We start from the raw sequence: 27,988 nt of genomic DNA on the forward strand, positions 1-27,988 counted from the left end.
TGTATATAATATGTTCTAAACTCCACTTATGTAAAAAGAGCACTCTTAAAACAAAAAGACGAAAGAACGTACATTCATCTGTTAACGAAGGAGCTAGCACTACACTCTATACATAACAAAATGTGTGAACTCCAAAGTAAAGCAATGCCATGTCTATCGAACTTTTTTTCCCTAAGCTTTCTTCAATTTTCTGAACATGATCTTTCCCTTTCATCAATTCTTGTCCCTTCTCTTAAAACTTTTTCATTTGTCTATTGACTATTGCACATCCTCAAACTAATTAGGTCTCCAATTGCTCGCTTTTTTTTAAATTAAAGTCCAATCCATATAGTCTGGGATAATAATGTATAGCAAAGTATAACACATAGTTTCCTTACTACTGAAGATCTTGAAATGGCACGAAGAAGTTATCAATAAGTGAGTAAAATTACTTTAACTCCACACCATTATAATCAAACTGCACTTTTTATGTTTGTAAGTATATTCATATTAGTAAACAATATGATCAAATACAAAGTCTACTCACATATGGAACATGGTTTAAGGGACTTTGAGAGACTAGTGAATAGAAAGAAAGAAAGTAAATATAGAGTTTATAGTTCTTAGTATCTATGCTTTTCAAGATCATACATTTAGGTTAAGCGTACGCACTTGTCCTATGTGGAATGGTAGTGGGTAGAAATGCATAAGGCTGACGGAGAGAAATCAGAAATGCATCACGTAGATAATAAACAACATCAACAGCTGGATCTGAAGGGGCTCTAGTATCGAAGCAATGTAGACCGTATAATTGTTGCAGGATATGGAAGAAAAAAGAGTGGGAGGTTAAAGCTTGAAGACGAAAATGGAGGCAAGCCAAAACAAGTTGATTAGCTAGGGCATAATAAGTGATGAGGAACATGATATTCACGCTTGATATATAATAAGACACGACCCCTGCCCTTTTGTATTGTAATCAAAGTGACAAGGTTGGAATCTTCTCGCCCTCAAACAAAAACATAAAGAGACTTGTAGTGGAGGCAGCACTGATCCTTCATCGCTAAAATCCAAACGATATCCTCTGTTCCTTGTTCTTGATGCAGATTTCCAGAAACTAGTATTTTTAAAATGATTGAGATTTCAACCAAACTGATCACTCTAGCTAGCTATGTCTCTGCAAAGTTGCGCATAGTTTAGACCAGAAATGATCGATCTTGCAGTACACTATAATATGGGAGTGTTTGAGTAGTGGTATGCAACTGATCAGCGTGGCCGTCCACGGTGTCGACAAACCAATGTCTACAAAATGTTAGAGCCGGTAAACATTTAGGTTTGGTGGTAATACACTGTTAGATATAACTCACCATGATTGATCTTGATTCCCCCATGTTCTTGATTCATATTAGCAATTAATAATTTTAATAATAAAACTCTGGAGGCACAATGATTATACTTCGGTGTCTTATTTCTCACCCAACATGTTTGTCTTCATTCACATCTAAATATAAGTTACGAAACATGGATAATTTCACAAACTTGATACATACTATTGATTTATTCTCTGTGCAACCCACAAACAGGCTACTTGTATCCTTCAAATGCAACAACCAAAAGATTGTTGGAGAAATGTGTTTGTCCAAGGAAGAATGAAAATCAAGTCGGATATCAATGACGAGATTGGGTTTTACTAATTTTAGCACACATCTTATCCGAGTGAGATCGAAAACACCATGACTGATGAGTGTTAGGTACAGTGTGCTAGCTGGAACCCTAACGTATATATTTTCGATCTAGAAGAAATCAGAAAGATTCCAAGCCTAAGGGAAAGATGGAGGAGCCAGTACAAACTCCAGAAGCATATATAAACAAAGTTATAAACACAATGATTATCCGATCTGGGATTTATAATCAAGCTAACTAGCTAGCATTGTCATCTTGAAGCTTAAAAGGACTAAAATCACGAGAACTCGAGGACCACTACAGCACTACTAAGTTAATCTATTTGTTTGCTTTTGCTTTGGTTTTGGACCAGTAAGCAGCTAGCTAAGGTAGTAAATGTGATAATATTGTGGATAGCGCTGAAGTTTGTTGGGATTGGCCAATTTAGTATGGTCACTCTCCAATGAGATGGCAAGGTTGATCAGCTTCACCTGCACAATGATGATGCATGTAAATTTCAAACTATACTGTTCCCTTCTGAAGGTTTTTCTTCCCCACTTGTGTAAAATCTATGTAAATTAAGCAACGAAGCTTCCTTCCTGCGTTGTTAATTACAGGCCGGTGAACTTGTTTGATTCTCTCTCTGACATTTAACCCTTGTTTAACACTTCAATCAAAGTATATTCACATGATCTGGTATTCATGTTAATTTGTTGAAGACGTACTAAATTCTTTTCTCCACTGCACGTACTTCAGATGATGTACAGATCATTGTTAATCTTGGTTAATATTAATTTGTAGTATATAGTAATTAAGCTTGAGATTGCGTGCTTGCTAACTAAGTGTCAAACATAACTGAGATGCTAATTAAGAACACATACAACAGTCAAACAAGAAAATCAAACATGAACTAGGCAACTGATAGTCATAACTCGTGAAAAAGCCATATTCGTAAGCCGATCAGCAATAAAATTAGCTACCTGCAATACATGCTTGAGCGCACAACTGATACTAATATACGTGGAGGCCAATCGATTGAAAATTTGAAATCTTTACGGAGCTGTCGGAGCATCGAATCCGCCAATCACAAGTTTTTGAGTCACATTTCACTGTGAGATGCTATTACTGCCTTGTATCGCTTTGTTAATTTTCAGTTCAATTGTAGTGTTTAATTTAACATGTGGAAGGAGGAATGGTATATTTAATTTTGTGCAACTAGTCTTGTCAAACTGAAATAAAATGGAGATATAACACATTTTTATCAATACAATAGGATAGTTAGACGAGCTGAATGAACATATTTAGCAACCATAATTAAACTCTCGATCAAAGAAGATATTAGTATTGAATAAAGTTTTTCATATCTCCACATACTATATGTTATGAATGATAAGAAAGCTTATACCGGTACCTTATGCATGAAATGACCCGATCAAGTTATCAATTAGACATATGCCGTTTGTATCTTACGATTTTAGTTTTTCTGGTGATCGAGTATGCGGAGGGAAACGTTATAATATATTGCTACACCAATTTCTTCGAACCTGGCTACCAATTTACCTACACCAAAAAAAGACAACTACACCAGAGGACAAGAAGTCCGTTCACAAGTTGTTGACCACCTCTCACTGTATACTAGAATCAATACAAAATTCCATATGATCGAGATGGATTAAGCATATCACAACAGCTGTAAACCTGTGTATTATTATACGTACAGAATTGAAAGCATCCCATGCAAAAGCGTACGTTGCTTTCTTGCTCTTCTTCTTCTCAGTTTCCATCTCTGTCGTTATATCACACTCGTACACACTCAGATTCACGTCATTTTACCTTCTCAGCTGAGCTTGCTAGCAGCTTCTCAGCAAACCTAGCTAACGTCTTTATTATCAAGGCCAAGATCCAATGCCAATGGAGATCGACAATGACCGGCGCCATATGTCTTGTCCCTTCTCGATCTTAATATTCTCATTATGACGATGCTCATTGATTTTTGAGGTATCGTTTTGACATTACGGTATTATAAACACATGCGTTATATTAAGCACGCTTGAATTCCCACTTCATTATCATTGATCATCGCTTTTTGGTGTTTCATATCAACGTCGATCCTATTCTATGAGAAGATCGGCAACGGTGGATATAATTTGAGATCAATAAATTATTCTTATGCAAGTCATTTTTCAGTGAGTGAATCATGCATATATGGGTGACAGATGAAGAATGTGAATACAAACTTTGTCCCCGATCGATCCATCCATGGCTAATGGCTTACAATTTCCAATATTGTGAATAAGTTGATATGCATGTAGCTTTTGGAAATTGGCATAAGAGTGATAAGACATCATTTATTTGATGATATCTGTTGAATTTGAAGGTTTATATGACTCAAACATGTATTGATATCAGAGGAACAGAGTTCCAAAGTTTGAGCCAATCATCTCTCTAGCTTCTATATATAAACCAGCTCTTTTCCAATGTTTGATTTTGTAACTCAGACAGTTATTACTTCTTGATCGATGAATTAGACAAATGGTTAATTCATATGCACCTTAATGACCTCATGTCTGATCAATTACAAGTTTACAACTAATCGAATGTAAAGTTGTGTGGTAGCCAGCCGTATATTTAGTTTAACACAACTTTAATTAGATAGTGATAACCTATGTACCACGGACTAAAGATGTTAATAGATCAGATCGAAAAATAACTCAAGAATATCACAGTTCAAAAACCTCAATTTTGAGGGGAAAAGGCATTGTGATTGAATTTACTTATTCAATATAATTCAAATACAATTGTCTAACTCTCACTCAATTAAACTTGTATACTAGAGCTCTCACTCAGTCCTAACTACTTGATTCTCACTCAATCAAGCTGTAAAAACTCTCACTCAGTTTTTACACATAGACTCACTCAGCCTATACTAACAAACTCTCGCACAGTTTGTTTCTAGCTCTCACACATCTAGCTTCAGGTTCTCACACAACTTGGTTAAGCTCTCACATAGTTTGCATCTAGCTCTTACACAGCTAGCTCCTAGCTCCCACAGCTGGAGACTTCCCCCTTACTGGTTGACTCTTTCTTCAACAAGCACATGTATAGTCACAATACAGATGACAATGAGAGCACAATTGTTTCTACTTTTTCAGAGTGCGGAAGTGAGTAAAACACAAGACAATGTTTACCTTTTATACAGCTCTCCATCAACACACAATCAGTAATGCATTTAAAACAAATGAACTAATTTGATCCAGAAATATCTCTAAGTAATCAGAAGACATTTAATAGAATTTACAAATAAATATATCTTTCCTAAAGAGATGCAGTGAGCTGCATCATATAAGTAAGATAATATTTCTCTAATAAATTATAAGATCAATCCAAGTGCAGTATTTGAGCAATTTAATAATCTGCAGATATATCACAATAAAAGTACTTTTACTGCAAATGCGTCAACTCCATGATTTCATACTTTGTTGATACAATGAGACTGAGATGGAGTTCTTTCCTTCTCAAGAACACTTCTCCTATAGTGATTAAGAAATATCACATACCTTCACGGACACGGACACGAGTGTTCGTATCTGACACAATATGATACGCAGACACGAAAAATTAATTTTTTTTGACACGGACACGTGATGGACACGTTAATTAATATTATTTTTAATATATAATTATTAAAAATTAATTTATAAAATTTGAAAGTATTTAGAATGTATATTTATATATCAAAGTGTGCAATAAAATGATGAAAATATAACCTGTTGAAATGGCTAAGGACTTGATAAGTACCTTATATAACCAAGGTTTGAATCCCACCACAACTATTCTTATTTTTATCACGAGTTTCTCTCTTTATATATATTAAAGTGTGCATAAATATAACAAAAACTGAATTTGTTAGAATGACTGATGAGTTGTTGGGTGTCTTGAATGACCAATGTTCGAATCCCACCATAAGTCATTTCTCTTTTATCATGAGTAGGTGTGTGTCCGATGCAGATACTCGCGTGTTCGGGCCGTATTCATTTCCGATACTTATGTCTGGGTGTATCCGTGTCTGTGTCGGACACGCGATACGGTAGCTGAGAGACGTGTCTGTGTTACATAGGTGATAACACTTAATCATCTTATATATTTCGTAGTCAAAATATGTTCACACAACTCATCGATCAAGACTAATCACAACACAATATCAACAATCCTAGCGACTAGCGTACGTGTTGTAATTAGATATTTCACATAATTGATCCTAAATAAGGGCGGAGCTAGGATTTCATAATGGGTCGGGCTAGAAATTTTTTTAGAAATATTATTTATGAGATATATATATAATTTAAAATTGACTAATATTTAACATTTAATTTGTTACATTAAAATTTAATTAGAAAAATAATGTTTTTAGTAATTTGAGATCCTAAACTGTACTGATCAAGTGGGAGGGATTCATATCCGTAACGCATCCGTTTTGATCAAAATTAATGGCGATGGCTTCTCTTTAGTCCCCAGTTGTTGTACTACACAGCTGTAAAGAAATTCCTTGCTTCCAATCTAATTAACGCGTTGCTTACTTATCAACACCCCTCTGCATCAAAATCCCGTTGCCGAATTAATAGCACACCTCATCTCCAACTCTTATTACTTTATATCCATATGTCTGTCTGTGACATATGTATCAGATAGCGCACATAATTATCATACTACCTTTCACAAATTCAAGCCGGAATCATTAAGAGTTTGAAAAACGGCAGTCAGATTTCTTGGCCCGTTTGTTAATAAACTAATTAATTAAGCACCATTAACACCCGTTGTTGCTGTTAAACCAGGCGGTTTTATAATGAAACCCACAGCTTTCAATTGCTAAAAACTATCAAAGAAACAGCGCGCGGTATTAGTTTTTGTTTACTGTACTTGAAAAGTATCGTTTATATTAGGCGAGCTGGTTAACGCTTACAATTTTTGAATGCCACTCAAGCTTGTTTATCTTTTAACATAGTAATCGAGCAATGAGTTTAGAAAAGACGAAAGTCCAAATCATGAGCTCAAAGAAAAATCTGAAATTTGAGAACAGATTATAATTTTTCTGTTTTCTCAAAACCATCTAGGGCCAAAATTGTAACACAACTCCAGAAATGGTTGCCAGGTACAACAATTTAAAAGATTTAAAAAATTACCCTCCCGTAATTCACCGAAAACCCTCTAAACCTCTAACCTAATCACATCCCCCAGATGATTACACCATATTTACAACCCCTCCTCACTTTAAATTCCCTCACTACCCTTCACTACTCCGGTATCGCACTCAACATTGCCGATAACTTCCTCCCTCCACTACCACTCCTCCTCACGCCGCCGCCACCGGCGCCCCTCCGCGAGGACTTGACCTCCTCGCCGGAAAAGGTCACCGGAGAAACGGAATTTTTCCGGTAGGCGCATTTCTCGCCGCCGCTCTTCATGAGCGCGGAGCTGGCTTTTACGGCCAATGCGGCCATCTCCTCAGCCTGTAAGGGATGCTTAAGCCAGCTCATCGGCAAAGCGAAGTAGAGCTGGCCGGGGTGGAGCTCGTCGTCGTCGTGGACGGCGGAGACGACGTCATCGAACTCCATCTCGTCGGCGTTGCATATGAAGCAGGTCGGGAGCTTCTGGAGGACGTAGGAAGCCCGGACAGGGTAGGAGTACTCTTGGAGCTTGCCGTCCGGTAAGATCAGCTTCGCGGTGGCCACTTGGGTGGAGCCAGTTGAGCTGCAGATTCCCATCTGGGTCGGGTTGGATGCAGTTCCCAGAAAATGGGTCGGAGTTGGAATTAAGAGAGAAGGTGAGGAAGATCGAGATCGGAGCACGGAGAGGTGTGGAGAAGAAATGAGGGGGTATAAATAGAGAGAGAGAGAGGAGGAGAGCAGTGGTGGGCGGGTGGCTCGTAATACTGAACAAGGTGCCACGTAGGATTTGTCGTTTAGTTAAGCAATGTGGGCAGGGCCAGGCTGGAGGTTGGTGGTGACAGGTTGTATCAAATTTTTTTATTGAGGGAGTGTTTTTCGTTTTTACCCCTGAATCATGGGAACGAGGGGAGGGACTAATCGAGTAGGAGAAGGGGAATTTTTTTACTGTGGAGTAAGAGGGGTCAGGGAAGTGAGGTAAATGGGGAAAATGCATTGTACCTTGTGGTAAAAGGTAAGGAGATATTTGTGAGTGCTGTTTTTGATTGAGAGGGAATGAGATATTTGTTGGTCACTTGGCCCTTTTAGCTAATTGTAGCTAATTGAGAATGTGACGAGCTGTAAAGTTAAATTTATATTAATTTAAATTCTGAAAATGGATGGAGACATCTATTGCGTATTAAGTAAATGCGCGTAAGTGTGTTTTATATTTCGAATTGAATAGCGTCGAAAATATGACGTGGGTTAGACTAATTAGAAACTTGAGAGACTTCAACCTGTATAAATCTTAATGTAGCGAGAATAGACAAGTTGTGACGACCAATAGTTCGGAGTCCTAAGTATAGGTAATATTGACTTGTAGAAAATGTCAAGGTAAACGGGTCACGGGTACAATGGGATGGTGAGAGACCTTTTAATCAATGCCAATGCCCACTACTTACTATGCTTTTTTCACTCGGGTTGAACGTTGTTGCCTACAAAGTGCACTAGTCTAGGATGTGATGCATGCACCTTATCACTCTTTTACATAGTGAGAAGGACAATGAGTGATCTTTTGGGAACTAGAAGAAGTGGGTATGAAAGTGTAACTTACTTCTATACTAGTGTAGGTGATGTTATAAGGTGCTGTGCAAAGGGAAGAATCGTACCCCGAAGACGAAACGAATGGCTTTCACCGCCTAGACATGATGGATCAAGTGATGGTGTACCAATTCAATAATTTTGTTTTGCAACATAAAGTGAGAATTTGATTCCTTCAAAAGGATGGAGAGGTTGGATAATAAGAGTATAAGACCGTGTTGAAAGTGGAGTTTGTTGAAATTTTTTGACCAGTAATGAGTCAAGAGTCTTAGTCATTTATGTGTGATCATATGCTCCTTGTGAAGATGAAAACTTTTCTTTGCACTAGTTTCTCCGTTTGACAAGAAGACACTTCAATCACAAATACAAGAGGTATCATAAAAGCGACTTGTAGTGTAGGGACTGCAAACAAGAGAGAAATGTCATTTGTTTATGTTGATTCAATGTATGTACACTTTTATTGTGTTGCTTTTCATTTGTGATCTATATCAAACTTCTCTACCGTAGGCGTATAGTTATTTTTCGCTTACCGATATTCAAGTTTAAATATGATACAATACCTTTATTTTTGAATAAACGAGAATTTATAATAAACAAATTATATTGATCAAGGAGAATGAATGAACATGAATTAGTGAGTTTCTTTCGAAAGGATAAAGTGATTGTAAATATGAAACAAAACCACCTCTTCACTTAGAATTTGCAAAACATCCACTACAATGTTGGTTTTTGGTATCCATAGAATTCATTCTTTAAGAACGTTGAATCTATTCCTTTGCCTTGAAGGAATTTTAGATCTTTTCAGATTATAGAGCTGATGCTATGCTAGTATTCTTCCTTTTCTCTTCCAAGATTTATACCTTTTCTCTACTTGTAGCACGAGACAAACCATCTTTTTTCGTCTTCCTTATTCCAAAAGACAGAAGGCATCTCCTTATCAAAAATTTACTTGCACACAGTGTCAGATCTAGAATGACTAAATTGAGGATGCTTGAAGTTTTAAACCAAAAAAGAACAAAATAGTGAAAATATCGATAGTGCTAAATAATTTTATTAATTGAAATAAAAATGGATACAACAAAAAAAATTAAATTATCTAAATTTAACTCTACGAGTCGATAGTTCCTCAAACTCTCTTATCACCTCATCATTACCTATAGACTCAGCATACTCTTTTTCAATATGAAGGACCATACAATCACTAAGAAACTCATCTCCCATCTTATTTCTAAGTTTATTCTTGATGATGTTCATAGCTGAAAATGCCATTTCAGTTGTTGCCGTAGAAACATGAATAGTCAAAACTAAACAAATCAATCTATAAAGCATAGGAAAAAATTCAGACTTCCTTATTAGAACCAAAGTGTGGCACAAATCAGCAATGTATTCTAATTTCTGGAACTTTGCATCACGTCGCATATCTTTCTCATAATATGCACACTCTGATTGAAGAGTAAACATTTCACCATCATCAAAATCTTCAGGATAAAACTTATTCACGAAATGTAGGCTTTTCGAGCTCTATCTTGCTCATCCACTGGCCATTCCCAAATCGGACAATGTAATCCAGGATCACGTTGAAGAGCATTAATCCTATTTGGTGGCTCTAAAGGTTGAGAGTTGGGTAATGGAAAATGACTTGAAAGTTGTGGTTCATCATTAAAATTTGGAGAAGTAATGGAAGGAGTAGAATTCAAATTGGAACTTCCGGACTCAACATCCCTTGAAAATCATGAAGTAATTTCTTTTAATTGCTTCGATTTTGGCAGAGGGTTTAACATTTTTTAGATCTTAGACTAATAACATATAATCATTGAATACCAATGCATATATTAGACAACTACTAACATTACAGCTACCAAATTGATAAATGCACATAGCACAATTCGAAACAATTCAATATCACAACATCATGCTCATTACTGCCAATACTAGTTTTCAGTTTTCACAATAGATGAAATAACTACAGTTATAAAATCACCCTTGCAAAATCATGCTCATTACTGCCAAGACTTAGAATGATGCAGGAACAACACCCTTGCAAAATCACCACTCACCATCACCAGTCAGTCAATCACCAGATCAAATTGTTGATGAAGGTTGGCACCATGCTCCTATAGTGGTGGTCTGGTGGAGGACTAGAGGACCATGTAAGTGGAGATAAGTCAGATTACTGGTTAAATTTGTGTTTGGGGATTTTAGGGATTTAAGATTTGGGGTCAGGGACTCAGGGTCCTTCAGGAAGAAGAAAAAGAGTTGAAGAGGGACATTGGGTGGTTTCACTTAGGGTCTATTCTATTTTAATTATTCATTATATGGTATAATACAATGAGAAATTGAGGGTAATTTAGAAATAATAAGTCTACACACATCTAAAAAATAAAAAATAGTACCGGGTGTTTTTTTTCCCTTATTGGCTGGGATGCTTGAGTCCCCCCACCTAACACATGAGATCCGCCCCTGTTTGCACAGTTGCACATATGTAAATTACATGCATTGTAAAACATTTTGAAGAGGAAAATCAGAAACACTCGGTGTTCTCACGAGGTGGTCGGAGTTGAACTTCATAACACAGTAACTCGCAAAACTAGAGATGACAACCTAATACGACCACAAAGATCATAATAGAATTACTGATTTAAGCTAGCACGCACTTGGTGGTAAAACCGTACCGACAGATAAGTTAACTTGCAACGAAATTATGGAAGTAATAGTTTTCTCTACCAAAATAGAAGGGGTGAATTCTCTCCCCCCAGAAATCGCAAGTCGCAGTAAAATTGCATTTGCTAGAAGGTCACATGTTAGTTCATTCACTTCATTGTTCACAGCTTCACATTGCTTATTTACCTAGCAACACCATGTTTCACGTGGAGTAGTTGAGTGACAGGACTCATGTCACTGATCCATAGACAAACTAAGCAGGTGATCATTACTAGGGTCGGAAAACATTTTAACACGAGATCTAGAAATCACTAGAATTCTAGAGAGATCAGTGAATAATGGCCATAACTGGCATGCATGTTTATTATGCAAAAAATCAAGGGTAGATGAATCCAGCAAAATACAAAATCCAGAAAGCTAGGGCCAAGCAAAATAAATGAAACGACCTTTCAGAAAAAAATGGGAACTAGGAAAAACGTGGCGTGGTGAGGGAGTGCAATGGTGCGATTGGTGCCTCGCTGCATTGCCATGAGGAGAGGCACGTGGAGGGGGGGGGGGGGGGGGTGGCGTAAGCTGAGTTGGGTATGAGCCCTAAGTCTGCTGCTATCTGCATGCTCCATGTATCCCGGCGCTGCTTGCTTATTGTAAACAGTAGGAATCAGATCATCGAGCTTCCTTCCAGACTCGGCCGCCCTTTTCTGCAATGCGTTGCCAATTTGCCAATACCCTACTCCAACGCCATCATAAACTTCTTCCTGTATTGCATTACAGAAGATACAAAGTGCAGTACGAACGGATATATCCTAATATCCATAGTTCCATACTGATAAAAGGATCCATGCATGTCCTCTTGTCATACACTCATACTATCCTAGTTCTTTGTTCTTGAGCAATTTTAAATCGTTTGTTTGAGTTATAGAAAAGAGATCTCACATTTAAGAAATTACAAATAAAATAAAATTTATAAGTGATTAAGTGAGTGGATAATACTTAATTGTACCGAGGTCTTTTGTGATTAAAACCCAACACATATGAGATGACTAAATTTGGATCTAAGTAACACGGACAAGGACACGAGTGTCCGTATTGGACACAATTCGATACGTAGACACGACATATATAATTTTTTTGGACACAGACACGTGGTGGACACGTTAATTAAATATTTTTTTAATATATATATATATACAGTCCCTATCCAGAGTGAAGCTTCACTCTGAAATTACAGAGTGAAGTTCCAATTTTGGCACACTTTTTGGTCAAATTTTTTCACTATAAGCGATTCAATATTTAGGTATGTTATTCAAGATCATCTCCACAAAGTTTCATCCAATTTGATAATGGTTTGAGCTTTCAAAATTGAGATTTACACGAACGGTTCACGTTGAACAATTTTAATTCATTTATTCATTTAATATAATTTCAATACCTTAACGATGTCCGAATTAGATGAAATTTTGTAGAGATGATCTTGAATAACATACCTAAATATTGAATCACTTATGGTGAAAAAATTTGACCGAAAAGTGTGCCAAAATTAGAATTTCACTCTGTAATTTCAGAGTGAAGCTTCACTCTGGATAGGGACTGATATATATATATATATATATATATTTATTTATTAAAAAATTAATTTATAAATTTTAAAGTATTTCGAATTTTAGATGTATATATATATATATATATATATCAAAGTGTGCATTAAAATGATGAAAATATAACTTGTTAGAATGGCTAAGGACTTGATAAGTACCTTGGATAACCAAGGTTCGAATCCCACCACAAGTATTCTTATTTTTATCATGAGTTTCTCTCTTTATATATATATATATATATATTAAAATGTGCATAAATATAACAAAAACTGAATCTGTTGGAATGGTTGAGGAGTTGTTGAGTGTCTTAGATGACCAAGGTTCGAATCACACCATAAGCACTTTCACTTTTATTATGACTTGGTGCGTGTCCGCATGTCCGATTCGGATACTCACGTGTCCGAGCCGTGTCCAAAGTCAGTTCGCATGTTCAAGCGTGTCTATGCTTCATAGGTTTGGACAATATTGGTACAGTTAGTTCACGAACCACGCTTGACGTTATTTAACATGGTATCAAAATGGGTTCCTCTCAAGTCGCACTTCCAATTCATTATGGGTCCGTGTTTGATGTCACTTGGTCATGAGCCCGAGTTGAGTTCCATTATCATGCAATCGGAGAGTTTCTGAGTGGACTGTCATCAAGTGTTGTTGGTTACTTAACTTTGATTTATTTCGTCCTAGTGTGTGAGATATTAACTTGTTTCACGTGCAGACCTAAAAAATATGTTACACGTGAGAGTGTGTGTTGGAGAGGAGATATCTCACATTTAAGAAGTGACAAATAAAATAGAGTTCATAAGTGGGTGGACCTCAATTGTATCGGGTCTTTTGTGATTAAAACTCAACACTTGTGATGTGGCTAAGTTGGGACAAGATTGATACAAATTGCTCCACGAACCACGCTTGTCGCTATTTAACACTCTGTCTTCGCTATCTTCTTAATATATTTACATTAGAAAATAATTTCGAATTTCTTTAGTCAAACAAGGAAATAGTTTCACGTGTAATGCTATTATCGTTTTTTTTTTCGATTAAGTAGTGCTCTAATGGTTTCAATTGAATATTTCTTAATTGCATGCAGCAAGTAATTTTCGTTTGATAATTACATTATCATCATTTTTGCATCTCAAATGAGAATATAATATCAGAATCATCGGCATATCATTGATTAGTCAATCAGTTTGGACGTCGACCAGTTCAACCTCGGACCAAGGTGGTAAAACTAGCTATTTACAAACGGCAAGATTAACAAGATTATTAGCTAGTAGGTACGTATATACTCGAATACAACTGTTTGAATAATTTCACAGGACAGGGCAGATAAGAAGGGTTGATTAAGGAGGAGAAGGTATATATATATGGGATTGAGTTTCTTGTCATAATGACACACGATTCGTTGTCACTGTAATCCCACATACACCAACAACACAACAAGATTAGCTCAACTTGATCATATACTATTAACTAAACCCAGTTGAATTTTCGTTCATTTTTGCCATGCATGTTATCCTCAATTAAATTGTCACGTATTACAAAGAGAGAGACAGATAGACATAGACAGAGTAAGAGTGGGAGGGGAGGAATCACCAATTATGGATCCTGCTATACTACCAGATAATTGAAATTAATATAATTCTGCAGAAACGGTCTCCAAAGGCTTAAACTCCCGACAATTCTACACCGGCAATGGAGTTCGTGGAATGTGATGCTGGTTTCTTAATTGCTTCGTTATGTTTTTGATTATACGTACAACAAAAGAACGCAATTCCTACTTGGCCTCCTTGTATATTCTGCTTAAGTTTAGTTTAATATACCTAGATTCTAAAACTCCATGCTTTGTCAGAAAGATTTGTAAACTAATCATGCTTTGTTAATTGAATATGAAGGCACTTTAAGGGCATTTAATTATTGACATGTCCCATATCGACCATTTCTCTAAACCCTTCTTTCATTCCTTGAAGCTTCTTCGTCTCTCCCCCATTGCCCACCAAAATCTAAAAGACACTCATCACTCATGCAATCATGCTCTCTTTGACAGAAATGTCTACCACCAATCACCAATGGACGCCTCCTCTGTAGATTTTCAAAGAGTATTTCTCATCTGCAGCAATCATCGTTTTAGAATGAGCTTTTATGTTCTGTTCACACCAACTATGCCTAGACAGCCAGAGGCTGCCTTCTATTGGGCTTAACTTTTTCTTGAAAGCCCGTTAAGTCTCAAGGGAAGGAAAAAACTAAGGTGGAAGATGAATTTTAAGATATATAGGATAGCATTTATGAAAAATTTGATGCATGAAATCATGAATGGGTATGGATATGAGATACTATTTTCTGGAATGGACTATTTTCTTCTTTGCTAAATACATTGAATATGAATCACACACATGTTGGCAACTCAAATTATGAACCCCACCAACCGGAAAAAGGCAAATCCTACTCAATTATATGTGGGATTATTAAGCTAGACAAAACTCTGGAAGAGAATCCGATCTAAGACTAAAACCATAGTTGTTAGATTTGAATAAACCTTTTAGAGGGGCAGACAAGATATCCCTTTAAATCTTTTTATGCATTTAGATGTTAATTTGATGAATGTATTTGGGCAGTGTCATTACCTTGAAACTTCTTCAGAGCACTTTATCTAGCTATGCAAGGTTGTCAAGGCCCTACCTCTTAGTCCCCTCAGATTTAGGAAGACCCTCCATTGTCAATATATTCTGCATTATCATAGGTTCAATCAGTACTAAATAATGACCATTACTGTTGACAAATACAAAGAATATTTGTCTCCTCCTTGGTCTCAATAATGCAATTTGATGCCATAAAAAACTTGACAGGTTGGGGGATATATTGGATGTGCCTTAACCTTCTTGGTTTCTGGTGCAGAGAGGCTTGTATTTGCTCAAAGATGGATCGTAGTTAATGCTGCATATAATGCTTGTGTATAGAATTGTACCTAATTGGAATTTGTTTCTGTTATCGATCTGCACGAAAAGGATTTGAATGGTTAAAGCCCAAACATCGAAAAGTAGTTTATCCTTAGTTCCTTACACTTTTCAACAGAACAAAAAGGAAGAGTGAAGTACTCGAGCAGTCAGCTGCTTACTTTGAATTGGATTGAATATGAACTCACGAAGTATGAGAGTCTTAGAAATTCTTTTGATCTTCATATATCACACTTCCTAGCTGCAGTTTACTGTGAAGCTCAGACGGTGGAATAGGAATATATGTTATTCCAGAAAGTAGTAGAGAAGTTTGAATTAAGATTCGTGTTAATATAAGTCTGCATTCAAATCTGTATGAAGACTTCTGAAACGAAGATACCAGCCCATAGAAGAAGTTTCTGATTGTTAAGCATATTGCCAAGTACCAGCATTGTTATGTTGTAATGTTGTATATGAAACTTCAATTATTGTAAAAATTGGTACTTTATGACTTTCAATTTCATACTTTACAGTTACAACTTACTTTCTCAAGCATCTGACACAGTTTGGAACTTATGAGAGATGTTATAGTCAGAAATGAAACATTTGCTAAAACCTTTTTATGTTGTTCTGGATTAGCTAATGACTTGACTGTCTAAATTTGAAAAATGAATCTTTAACTCAAATCTGTTATTTTTCAGATAATGTATCTGGCTTTTCCACCATAATTTGGTAAATAAACAAGACACAAGTGCCTAAATTACAAGCAAAAAAAAGTAAGATGTATACAATTGCAAAGGTTTGATCTTACTAGAGCATTATGTACAGTTCCTCTACATCAAACATTCCACTAGGATGACACCTAATAGACTTCAGATGATCAGTCAATTGATCGAGCATGGAGTATATAGTGCTTGAAATCACATGCCTATTTTCATCAACCATAAATTCATAAACACTACCATCGACTTCAATGGAGCTCACTGCTCTACTCTTTATGACTCCACCGTCTTTTATTAGTTTCCTGATATTCTTGACATCTTCCCATCTGTGTGCTTCACCAAATATGTTTGCAAGAAGCACATAAAGCCCAGAACCATGTCTCTCCAATTCCAACAGCTGTTTTAATATTAGCTTGGGTAAATCTACATTGCCATGGATGCGACAAGCACCAAGCATAGCTCCCCAAACAACAATATCAGGCTTCATTGGCATTCCTCTCATCAGCGTAATTGCTTCTTCTAAGCATCCACATCGTCCCAGCAAGTCAACCATGCAAGCATAGTGCTCAATTTCAGGAGAGATTCTGTAAACAGACTTCATTCTTCCGAAGTAATGTCTACCTAAGTCTAGAAGACCACTGTGACTACAAGCAGAAAGCAATCCGATGAAGGTGATCTCATCTGGCCAGATTGCACCTTCTTGCATCTGCTCAAATATCCTGATTGCTTCTGAGCCACGACCGTGTAATGCGAGGGCCCCTATAACAATGTTCCATGATACTAAATTCTTTTCTGGCATCTGATTAAACAGATCCATAGCTATTCCAACAGCACCACATTTTGCATACATGTCTAGAAGGGAGTTATGAAGAGTTACAGTGAGGGCTATATTTCTCATGCTTATGTAATCATGAGTTCCCTTTCCAATTACCAGATCACCTACTTGACTACAGGCTGAGAGAACAAAAACCACAGTAGCCTCATCAGGCACCTCACCAGATTTGAGCATTTTCTGGAAGAGATCCAGAGCTTCCCTGCATTGCCCTTCTCGAATGTAGCACAAGATTAGTGAATTCCAAGAAACCACATTTTTCAGCGGCATCTGATCGAAAAACATGCGCGCAACTTCAATGCACCCATGTTTAGCATACGCCCTGACCATTGAAGTCCAAGAAACCACATTTTTATAACTCATTTGGTGGAAAACCATCTGAGCAGAAGCCAAATGCCCACACTTCCCATACATATCAAGCAGAGCATTTCTCAAAATCTGATCAACCACCATCCCACTAACCACAACATAATGATGCAAATATCTCCCCAAATCCAAATCACAACCCTGTGAACAAACCGAAAGTAAACTAACCAACGTATACTGATCAGGCTCAACGCCTAAACCTCTTATCTCCCTAAACAATCCGAAAGCTTCCTTCGCAAAACCAACTCCAGAATACCCACCTATCATCGAATTCCACGACACCAAACTCCTCTCAGACATCTCATCAAACACATTCCGGGCACAATGTACCAACCCAAAAACACTATACACATTAATAAGCGCATTTTGTACGCAAACTTGACACCCAATTCCAAGCTTAACAGCCTGACAATGAACCGCCACGCCTTCCCAATACGCGGTTTTTGCGGCGCAAACCTTAAGAACAAAGGGCAATGTGAACTCATTTGGCGAAAGCCCAGAATTGATCATTTGGTAATACAATGACATAGCCTTGAATGGGTCATTACTATTTGAGTAACCCCTAATGAGACTATTGTACATATATTTATTGGGTCCGCGGACTTGGTCGAACACGAGCTGAGCGTAACGGAGGTCTCCAGCGTCGGAGACGGAGCAGAAGGAGACGAGCTTTCCGAGGGTGAGGTTTTGGTTGGTGAGGCCGTGGAGGATGATTTGGGCGTGGAGCTGTCTGAGATGGGGCATGGAGGAGCATTGCTCAAGGAGGCGGTGGAGGGTTTGGTGAATTGGGGTCTTGAAATTGTGGGTGTGCAGAGAGTGAGAGGAAAAGAGGCGGGAAATAACCAAACCGGTCTTGAGGGGGAAGTACATGGCGGTTGCCATTTTAGGTTTGAAGGATGTGCCTATTTATATACCTATCGTAATTATAAAATAATTATTGATTAAAAATATAATATATATATATATAAGGCACTTACAAGGCTGGCTAGCTGTTTAGGAGCTTCAAAACGGTAGTCCGCCGCCATTAGAGCGCATAGCGATTATTTGAACCTTGATTCTGTTGAACGGATTTTTGAATTTTGCTTCAAGTGTCACTCTAATTGAAAATGATGGAATGCATTACAAATAAATTATAGATTATTTGTAGACGTATTATAAGCGTTTGATTGTATCATTTTTTAAGGTATAAATAATTGTTTGGTGTTGATTTTGGGTTCCAAGGAATTAAATATCTAGAGTATGTTGCCCAGAATATAAATATACCAGAAAATGTCATCCATTGGCCACGGTTACAGTATGACTGTAATTAGTAGGATTTCAAGTTCATTATTGTATATTTACAAATTACAAGTCGGAAAAAAGAGAGGACTTTTCACATTTTCTCTGTTTAAGGTACAATTTTCAATAGAGAAACCCTGCGAATGTACATTGCTTCCATTTTCTAACAAAAATCCATTTGTATCTTCCAAAATTTCAGTTATGATTCTTTAATTTGCAGAGTTCATTTGCTGGATATGACTCACAGCCAGCACTATAAAGAAGGAAGAAGCCAAAGATTGAATAGACAAGAGCCCATAGAGAGAAACCAAGAAAGAAAAGCCATTGCAGCAGACAACTGATATCTAGTGCATAACTTTGCAGGGCAGTAGGATCGACCAGCATCATGTAGGAGCATTGTGGTGCTAGCCGTAGAACAGGCTGCAGCTAGTGAGAGATAAGATAAAGCCTGAAAAATTGAGCATAGGATACATTTTCAACAAGTTGGACAAAGAAAATTCTAGAGTTGTTAATGTAATGCATAAATAGGAAGCACATACCAAGTCTCCTGCTATGAGGATTACAATAATTCTTGGTTGACGAGGTAAGCATCTTACAAAAACAGAGTAGGCATCCACTATCACTAAAGTCATGCCCCATGGAACTACCAAACCCATTACTGTCACCAAATAACTGCAAATTAAAACCAACATGAACCATGGTTGTCAATTAAGTTGATCAATGGATTTTTTGTAAAAATTAAGAGTACACCGTACCAGTCCCTATTTACTGCGGATACTCAAAATAACAGATACATATATTGATGACAAAGTCCAACGATTCAAAGAAACTCGAACCAATCTTTGCCAAAATGGAGTAAGATGCTGCAAATTAAATGACTAGCTTATAGCTAAAGCCTGGGAACAACTGACATAGTTTTAAGTTTTCTTAACCTAAAGTTGCTAGTCCTTGTCGAGAAGATTCTTTCAAATGACGGCAATGGAATAGAACCAACGCCGATCAGGACATATCATTAGTAAGATATTAAGAACACAATTCTCAAATAGTAGATCAATGACATAAGAATCAATATAACAAACATATCGAAATGAAAATAAAGGTCAACTAAGAAAAGTAAAACACATAAATTTCGCTAGAGTGATGCTAATTCTTTTCCTTGGGACAAAGCTCATGAGGTTACAATTCAAAATATCAAATTTGGCTGGTTTAGAAACAATTCAATCCCTAAAGCTTAGCTATTAGCAGAATGGTATGGAGACATATGGCTATTGCACATGAGATTATGACTTATGAATGTACATATATACTGCCAGGCAAAAAGATACAATAATCTTTCACTTGAAACAAATTAAAATAGCCTCATATATTTGGCTTCCAATTGTCGGTTGCAACAGAGCCTTATGTATACCGGCTGCAGACATAGCCAAGCATCACATTTTCCCATCACCAGTATATAAATGATTTAATCCTAAACTTCTGCAGTCTAATTCTTTTAAACGTATCCATTCAATTTCCAAATGATCAATTACACAAAGTGATCAATACTAAATCAGAAACAATGATCCAAAACTAATCAATTCCGAAAAACAAAGACAAGGGCATTGAAGAACAAGATAAGATCAGAAATGGGTTGGACTCAATTGAACTAATAAGGACCAAACAGGAAGACTCTGATTCTCTGAACTCACCAGAAAGCTGTGTAGCTGTAGAACTCAACGTCCAAGCACATAAAGAGAAGAGAAGCGGTGGAGAATATGGTCTGGCCGAAACGCAGAGCCAAGCTGGCACTGGTGCCCAACGAGCCCGGCAGTTCGTCCATGGTTGCTGCATGCAGACTATTCTCATGGCGATGAAATATCAGTTGTTGGTGTTGGACACATGATACCAGAGAGAGAGAGAGAGAGAGAGAGAGAGAGAGAGAGAGAGAGAGAGAGAGAGAGAGAGAGAGAGAGAGCAATAAAAGGAAATTGATTGCGAAATGATGGAGAGCAATAAATGGGGGGATGTGGGAGTTTTGGGAAAGTGAGGTTTCAACTAATTATGAGTGAGTTTTTTTCACCAACAGTCCCTCAACTCTGGTGTACCTACCAATGTGATACCTCAACTCTTAATCGTACCAATGTGATACCCAGACTCTAGTATTGCTATCATTGAAGTACTTCCGTTAGTTTTTTTTAACTTTTCCGTTATCTTGGTGACGTGGCAGTTACGTGAGGCCCACAAAGAGGGTTAAAAGACAAAATTAACCTCATCTGAGAGGAGCAATGTTTTTCCCGCCATTTACCTTGAGAAAGACACCCAACAATTCCAATTTTGGCGCCAATTTTCCCTCCCTACTCCTTAATTTGTGTCTCTTATCTAAACTAAAGAACTACCGCCAACAAGTCGACCACAATCTGATAAAACCTAGATCAATCTCATTTTCTATTTTTACCCTAGCACTTGTTAAACTAACAGAATAAATATAGAAATTTATATGGAACATCTCATTTCCACAATCTCATAAGAATATAAAAACACATAACTTAACGAAATTCAAATACATGTTTAAGTACCATTAGTTACCACATTTTATGTTGATCTGCCATGATTTTTACTTGTAAGAACTTTTAAGTACCATTAGTACAATGCTTTATCTGCTGGTATTATTCCCTCTGGCTTAACGAAATTCAACTACATGTACCATTAGTTCTTACAAGTAAAAATCATGGCAGATCAACATAAAAGGTGGTAACTAATGGTACTTAAACATGTATTTGAATTTCGTTAAGTTATGTGTTTTTATTCTTATGAGATTGTGGAAATGAGATGTTCCATATAAATTTCTATATTTATTCTGTTAGTTTAACAAGTGCTAGGGTAAAAATAGAAAATGAGATTGATCTAGGTTTTATCAGATTGTGGTCGACTTGTTGGCGGTAGTTCTTTAGTTTAGATAAGAGACACAAATTAAGGAGTAGGGAGGGAAAATTGGCGCCAAAATTGGAATTGTTAGGTGTCTTTCTCAAGGTAAAGGGCGGGAAAAACATTGCTCCTCTCAGATGAGGTTAATTTTGTCTTTTAACCCTCTTTGTGGGCCTCACGTAACTGCCACGTCACCAAGATAACGGAAAAGTTAAAAAAAACTAACGGAAGTACTTCAATGATAGCAATACTAGAGTCTGGGTATCACATTGGTACGATTAAGAGTTGAGGTATCATATTGGTAGGTACACCAGAGTTGAGGGACTGTTGGTGAAAAAAACTCATTATGAGTTGGAGAGCAAGAATGGTAAGAATCGTTATGGCGCAGCGTGTAAAAATAAGAGCATTCTGGGAGGAGAAAAAAGAATGCAAAGGTTGAGAGGGAAAGACATAAAAAAGGAGAAAGGGACGTGAGGGGTAAGCAGGCTTGGCTTTGGCTTTGGCATCTTCTTCTTCCTGAGGTCGTCAATAATGGTTGTGTTCTTCTCCGGCAAGGTTTAGTGTGAGGTATTAACAAATGCCAAGAATTTTAACTGCGCACCGTGCTAAACTATTGAGGGTTGTTTTGTTTAACTTAATTTGACGAGAACCTTTTTTTTTTCTTTTTTATATGAACTTCGTGATCAATCCCTTTGAAACCAATAGGACCTTGGGATGGAGTCAATAATGGAATATTGGGAATTTTGGGGATGGAACAACTTTTTTTAGTTTTTTAATCGAAAGGTCAGAGAATATTATTCAATAAGTAGAATTAAGATCACATACCACTAAATACAAAAAGAGAGCAATTTTGTTACCCTAAAATCTAGACAAAACTAGACAACAAGTTCATCACTCACCTACCTTTTCAGCACCGTTTATAGCACTTTAATAACAAGTCTAAGTTAATATAGAAGAAAGATTAAAATATATCAATCACACCAACTTAAACTTGCCCTCAGATTAAAAAAAAACTAATTAAGCTCAGCAAAGACAAGTTTCCCTATCCATATCGGCTTCTCTACATACCAAGTTACCATATGCAGTTCCTCCATACTCATACCATCATCAAAAGATAGGTGAAAAATAGGCCCATAAAAGAAAACCCACATCACCAAGCTAAAGACAAAAGCTTGCACAAGCCCAAAAAGGCCCCAAGGTAACAAATGAGAAGATCGGTTGCCGCCACTTGCCAGAAAGTGGTGCAATCGAGATATTTTGTCGCCGTCATACACCGAAGTGAGAGGTAGACGATAGGTTTTAAGAGAGAGAGAGAGAGAGAGAGGCATGCGACCGCTATGTAAAATGGAGATTTTTTATGTGCTTCTACATAGATGAATTCTCCTTGTTTTTGGGATGGAACAACTAATCACTAATCAACATGAAGTGACCTTTAATTTATATAATATGAGAAGAAGAACTTGCTTGGTATTATATTTTAGGCTACACTACTCACTAATGAAAGTATAAGAAAAGTGCAGACTTAAAATTACAATACACACCCTATTCCATTTTTACTAGTGAAATGTCAAAATTATCTTTATTTTTTTCTCTTCAAATTATTCATATAAGGACAGTTTTGACATTTCACTAATAAAAAGTGAGGTATGAGTGTGTGGATTGTAGTTTTAGATATGCAAATTTCACTACACTAAGAGAAACATGTAGGGCTGTCCCTATCTCATACTAATTTAGAGTTTTAGACTAGGGTTTTATGTATCTTGCTCTAATTAGAACATTTGTGTAGTCTAGCTAACCAATATGTATTAATCAAGTATCCAAATACCTCAAAATTTGTTTTTTTAAGTGAGAGGATGCACCATTCTGCGTTCAAGAAAATGATGAAATTCACTATAAAATTCTTGTCAAGAAACATACCATGAAACTTCACCTTTGCCAACAAATTTTAGTTGGCTAAAGCATGCAATTAAATTGATTAAATTTCATCAATAAAATATGTAATGTCGTCAACTTAGCCTCTAGTAAGTTTGAACCAGCACAATGCATGGTGAAACATGTTTTCAACCCTATCATTTGGTACATGTTGATTGCAGTAGTACTATAAACTTTTTTATTTTCGGAATGAATAGTTAGTTACGAGATCTGCAGCGCCCTTGTTACCAAATTAAAGAATAGAGCATGGTTTCCAAAAGCTTTGATCACAAGTTTCACCAACTCAGATCTTTGTCAACGGTCTTTGGAAGATCGAATCATTTTTCTTGGAGATTACATTATAAACTTCAGATGAAAAACATGCTTATGTTTATTAATTGGACTAAAGACTTAACCAATGTTTGGTGGTTTTCATTTCAACAATCTCATAATCATGTTAATTAATCAAGTTCTTGTGTTTCAAGGTCCAAGGCCTTAATTGCCATTAAACCTGGCAGGCTTTCCTAATCAAAAATTCATTTCTAGCTAATGTATGATATTTATATGAATAATATTTTTCAAACATACTCTTACTAGACAAAAGCTAATGCAGCGGAACTAACCCATTGGAATCTACCAACGGCAGTCCTGAATCCACAAGACTAGGGTTTCTCGAATCTACGAGAAGTTCTGGAATCCACTAAGATAATTGAGAAAACTCAAACGTTTATTGATATAAAAGTTGTCCAAATACAAAAAAAGATGATGTTTATATATGCATCAATAACCTAAACAAAATCAAAGTCATAATCTAACATTGAAACCTAAAGAATCCAAATTTAAAAGGAAATAAATAAACCTAAATAAAAAGAGTTCTAAAAGGAAAATATAACTAGCCTAAAATACTAAATTCTGAATCGGAACAGTAAAACATCATTATTTGGCTTAAATTTGATGGGGCTCGCTAAAGTGAGTCTCGTAGATCTCGTCATTCTCATTCGTGAAAGATATTATGTGTCTCAAATAAACATTCTGACCAAAATCTGCTCAAATTTGATTCGCAAATTAAAATCTGCAATTTCGTACGAGTAACCCGAAAAGTCGAAAAGATCATATTCTTAAATATTTCAGCAGCTAGTTGACTTAGAACGCGCAAATTACATATATTCAAATCATTCTTCATAATCGTTCGCTGCTTCCTTGCTTATATATTATTTTGATTCAAATTTACCCCCTCCTTATCTGTATAAAAAGCATATGGGATTTTCATATCCCTTTTAATAGCATTAGTGTCTTGACAAATAGCTAAAAGGACTACATGTGTATGGATCACATTCGAATGGTAATCACTCCATATATCTTTTTTGTCTGGCTCACTCACAAAATGATATGACAAAGCAACTAGCTAGCTAATAGTGAAAGTAAGATCATATCATGAATGGATGAACCTCATTTGTCCAGGAGTTTTTCAAAACCATATCAGACCTAAATACATATCAAACCTTTTGTTATCGTAACCCTTCTGATTATTTAGTAGCGTTAGACTTTTGGTGCTTAGCTACAAGCAAACACTGTCATGAAGCATATGAGTTTTGGAAGAATTGAATTAGGCGTCTGGATCATAATAATAAACCTGGTAATATACAACAAGATAATGATCTCACTGCTTTCCAACTTGGGTTACAAGAGAAGTTCAGCAACACCGTTTGATATTATAGCAAAACCTGATGAAAAGTAAATACATTAATTCATACACAGGGAATAACTCTAATCAAGCTGAGCATACCAGACCCCTTGTATTTTGACATCCTTTGGAACCTTGGCACCCAAATCAGTATCAGAAGGCTGAATGCTCTCAAACACTCCAATCAACTCGCCGGTCTCTGGCTTGCTCTTGGTCACACTCAGTGTGATCTTCCCTGTTGATGATGCAGTGTTCTTGGTGTTTTCCTTAGCAAGTTCCTCCTCATCTCCTCTTCCTCCAGCCGGAAGAGCAACGGCATTGTCATAACCGGTAGAGCCACCTCTGCCCTTTGGGTCCAAGAAAGATGATCCTCTGTACGAGGGTACCAAGAACTCTCCTGTGAAGTTATCTGGCTTTCCGGACGCCACAAGTTGCTTGATGGTGAACAAGAACGGCACACGCTCACCTCCGGGGAGCTGAACAGTTACAGCAGCGTAGTCAATACCATCTTTCTCCTCGAACTTGACAGTTCCATCGGGGGAGACCTCGAAAGGGCCCTCGATCTCATCAAGGGTGTAGGTTAGGCGAGTCATGAGCTTGGTGTTTTGGAACTCTGGTGGGGCGTTCTTGCTCACACTCTCTGCCTTGACGGTGAAGGAAGTTGGCTCTAGGCAGAACTTCTTGGCTACGTACTTGCCTGGCTTGAAGGCAAAGGCGTCGGAGCCACCGTCAATGGTGGGGCATTGGTTGGCAGTTCCGGTTCCCTTCACTTCCATGTATGTCTTGCTCTGGATTTCATCGTAGGTCAGCCTCTTTGGGGCTCCTTCTGCTCCTGCTCCCTACAGAACACAAGTCATCCCCAACAATGTATCTCAATATTAACACTATCAATTCAAATCACTACTGATACATGTCATATGACTTGGAATTGAACTACGATCACATGGATTCTACCTCAAAAATGCTACAATACAAACTTTCGAGCATTAACATGTATCATATGGTGATTATGTTGAAATATATGATCCAAATTGACACTAGGGGGTTCGTAACACAACTTTCAGATATTCAATTATCAAGTAGTATCCTATACTTCAATAGTTGTCATGTACTAAAGGATCTTACTATTCACCATTGTATGAGAAATATGTGAGAACTTGCAACATTCAACTGATCCATGACACTCATAATAATCATAGCATACTATATACATGCAGACAGTAGTAAGATCAAGCAGCATATACTAGGTAGACATACCGAGACGACGAGGGCGGAAGTGGCAAGAGCAAAGCCAGCAATTTTGGTGGCATCTACACACTTGTGAGCAAACTCCTTAAGATCAGTCTGCAAAGAGCAAGTGAGCCTAGAAGAGGCAACTGGCTCCAAACCAAAAGCCTTGGAAACATTAGAGGACCTCAACTGCAGGCTGGTCCTAGATGGCACACCCACCTTGGTGGGTTGCATAAGTGTAGCAGCTGCTTGCATGGAGGCTGCCATGGTTTTGGTTCACCTGTGTTTCACTTCTCTATGGTGATCTATCAGAAGTGTGTGTGTTATCTGAGTTGGGGGTTTGATATGGAATATGGTGGTGACAATAATTTGGTGGCATTGGTGGATAAAGGATAGGATAAGGCGGGCTGTGATTGGTGGAATGGAGGTAAAGCTTGTGTGCCAAGTGGCAAGTTTCATATTTGGGATAAAGATACTGGTGGTATGAGATGAGCAAGCTCACATATTCTGCTTCCTACTCCACATATATATGGGTTGAATATCAGTATATGAGTGCAACATCTGCTATCAGGGTCAGAGCAAGACTGTAACTTGATGTACTGAAAAACGACCCATAAAATGCAAAATGAAAAGGAATTCTGCTTCGAACCGGTAACCTTGGATATACGGATAGGAAATCAAACAAAACTATAAAACATTTGGCCCATACAGGTCTCGAACCTGTGACCTTCGCGTTATTAGCACGACGCTCTAACCAGCTGAGCTAATAGGCCTTGATACTAGTCAGCAAATTATTTTCATCTTTATTTGCGTACAATGATCAGGGAGCCATCAGCTGAAGAGGTGTGGGTTTAAGATTTAGGGTATGCCAAGTAACTGGTTTTGTTCTGTTCATAAGGTAGAGGCTACTATCATTCAATTTAAAATCCTTGGCATGAACGCTTAATCATTCAATCTCAACCTGTACATTTCATTTGCTTGAAAAATCCATGCTGACTTAACTGTTTTGTTCTGTTTCATAAGGTAGAGGCTTCTGTCATTCGATTTAAAATCCATTGCTTGAACACTTAGTCAACAATCTCAACTTGTATTTCATTTCTATCATCAATGAAGGGGTATCGAAGTTTATCACAGCAAGTTCAATGATTTTTATTAGTCAATATGCCACAGGGCACCCATCGTAATTCAGACTCGCGATAATAGATTTCTGACAGGACATTTAGTTTCCTTTCCATCAACTCAAGTAGTTCAGAAACATGACAATGGCTCTCTCTTATTCAATTGTTTAGTGTATACTTTTTATTAAACGACTCAGAATCAACACAGGACCAATTAAACGAAAGCCTCAAACTTGAGAGTACAGAGATGAGCTCAAAAGTGCTTGAAACAAATCATCGGTGAACCCTCAATGTGTTTGAGATCAACTCTTTCATCACTGCTACATCATCTCCCTCTCAACAATTGAGAACACACTGACTACTTGAAACAAAAATTAACAAA

General features: G+C 37.2%; 4 protein-coding genes and 1 non-coding gene across 5 annotated transcripts; all 5 read right to left on the reverse strand.

Moving 5' to 3' along the window:
- Positions 1-6,696: 6,696 nt before the first annotated feature.
- LOC126782045 (uncharacterized) lies at positions 6,697-7,473 on the reverse strand. Its single transcript, XM_050507202.1, has one exon. It carries the CDS (start codon positions 7,398-7,400, stop codon positions 6,930-6,932), a length of 471 nt encoding a protein of 156 aa, XP_050363159.1. The 5' UTR covers positions 7,401-7,473; the 3' UTR covers positions 6,697-6,929.
- Positions 7,474-16,371: 8,898 nt separating this feature from the next.
- On the reverse strand, positions 16,372-18,351 carry LOC126805244 (pentatricopeptide repeat-containing protein At2g22410, mitochondrial-like). The gene has a single exon (XM_050532254.1). It carries the CDS (start codon positions 18,349-18,351, stop codon positions 16,372-16,374), a length of 1,980 nt encoding a protein of 659 aa, XP_050388211.1.
- Positions 18,352-18,793: 442 nt separating this feature from the next.
- Positions 18,794-20,788, reverse strand: LOC126782055 (CASP-like protein ARALYDRAFT_485429). The gene is made up of 3 exons (XM_050507214.1): positions 20,448-20,788; positions 19,299-19,431; positions 18,794-19,207 (listed from the first exon to the last, which is right to left on the reverse strand). Exons 1-3 carry the CDS (start codon positions 20,576-20,578, stop codon positions 19,013-19,015), a joined length of 459 nt encoding a protein of 152 aa, XP_050363171.1. The 5' UTR covers positions 20,579-20,788; the 3' UTR covers positions 18,794-19,012.
- A 4,428-nt stretch (positions 20,789-25,216) lies between these two features.
- LOC126805542 (oxygen-evolving enhancer protein 1, chloroplastic) lies at positions 25,217-26,838 on the reverse strand. Its single transcript, XM_050532340.1, has 2 exons — positions 26,516-26,838; positions 25,217-26,097 (listed from the first exon to the last, which is right to left on the reverse strand). The coding sequence occupies exons 1-2, from the start codon at positions 26,753-26,755 to the stop codon at positions 25,342-25,344; spliced, it is 996 nt and encodes a 331-aa protein (XP_050388297.1). The 5' UTR covers positions 26,756-26,838; the 3' UTR covers positions 25,217-25,341.
- A 349-nt stretch (positions 26,839-27,187) lies between these two features.
- TRNAI-AAU (transfer RNA isoleucine (anticodon AAU)) lies at positions 27,188-27,261 on the reverse strand. Its single transcript has one exon. It is a non-coding gene; the product is annotated as a tRNA-Ile (tRNA).
- Positions 27,262-27,988: the final 727 nt, after the last annotated feature.

This window comes from Argentina anserina, chromosome 1 (genome assembly GCF_933775445.1).
Source record: "Argentina anserina chromosome 1, drPotAnse1.1, whole genome shotgun sequence".
Taxonomy (NCBI): domain Eukaryota; kingdom Viridiplantae; phylum Streptophyta; class Magnoliopsida; order Rosales; family Rosaceae; genus Argentina; species Argentina anserina.

Excerpts from the sequence above, each read along its gene's own strand:
- LOC126805244 (XM_050532254.1), bottom strand. The coding sequence starts at position 18,351 with ATGTACTTCCCCCTCAAGACCGGTTTGGTTATTTCCCGCCTCTTTTCC.
- LOC126782055 (XM_050507214.1), bottom strand. The coding sequence starts at position 20,578 with ATGGACGAACTGCCGGGCTCGTTGGGCACCAGTGCCAGCTTGGCTCTG. Across the intron at positions 19,432-20,447 it reads TACAGCTACACAGCTTTCTG|TTATTTGGTGACAGTAATGG; the intron begins GTGAGTTCAGAG and ends TTTAATTTGCAG. Across the intron at positions 19,208-19,298 it reads TCCTCATAGCAGGAGACTTG|GCTTTATCTTATCTCTCACT; the intron begins GTATGTGCTTCC and ends TCAATTTTTCAG.
- LOC126782045 (XM_050507202.1), bottom strand. The coding sequence starts at position 7,400 with ATGGGAATCTGCAGCTCAACTGGCTCCACCCAAGTGGCCACCGCGAAG.
- LOC126805542 (XM_050532340.1), bottom strand. The coding sequence starts at position 26,755 with ATGGCAGCCTCCATGCAAGCAGCTGCTACACTTATGCAACCCACCAAG. Across the intron at positions 26,098-26,515 it reads CTTCCGCCCTCGTCGTCTCG|GGAGCAGGAGCAGAAGGAGC; the intron begins GTATGTCTACCT and ends TGTGTTCTGTAG.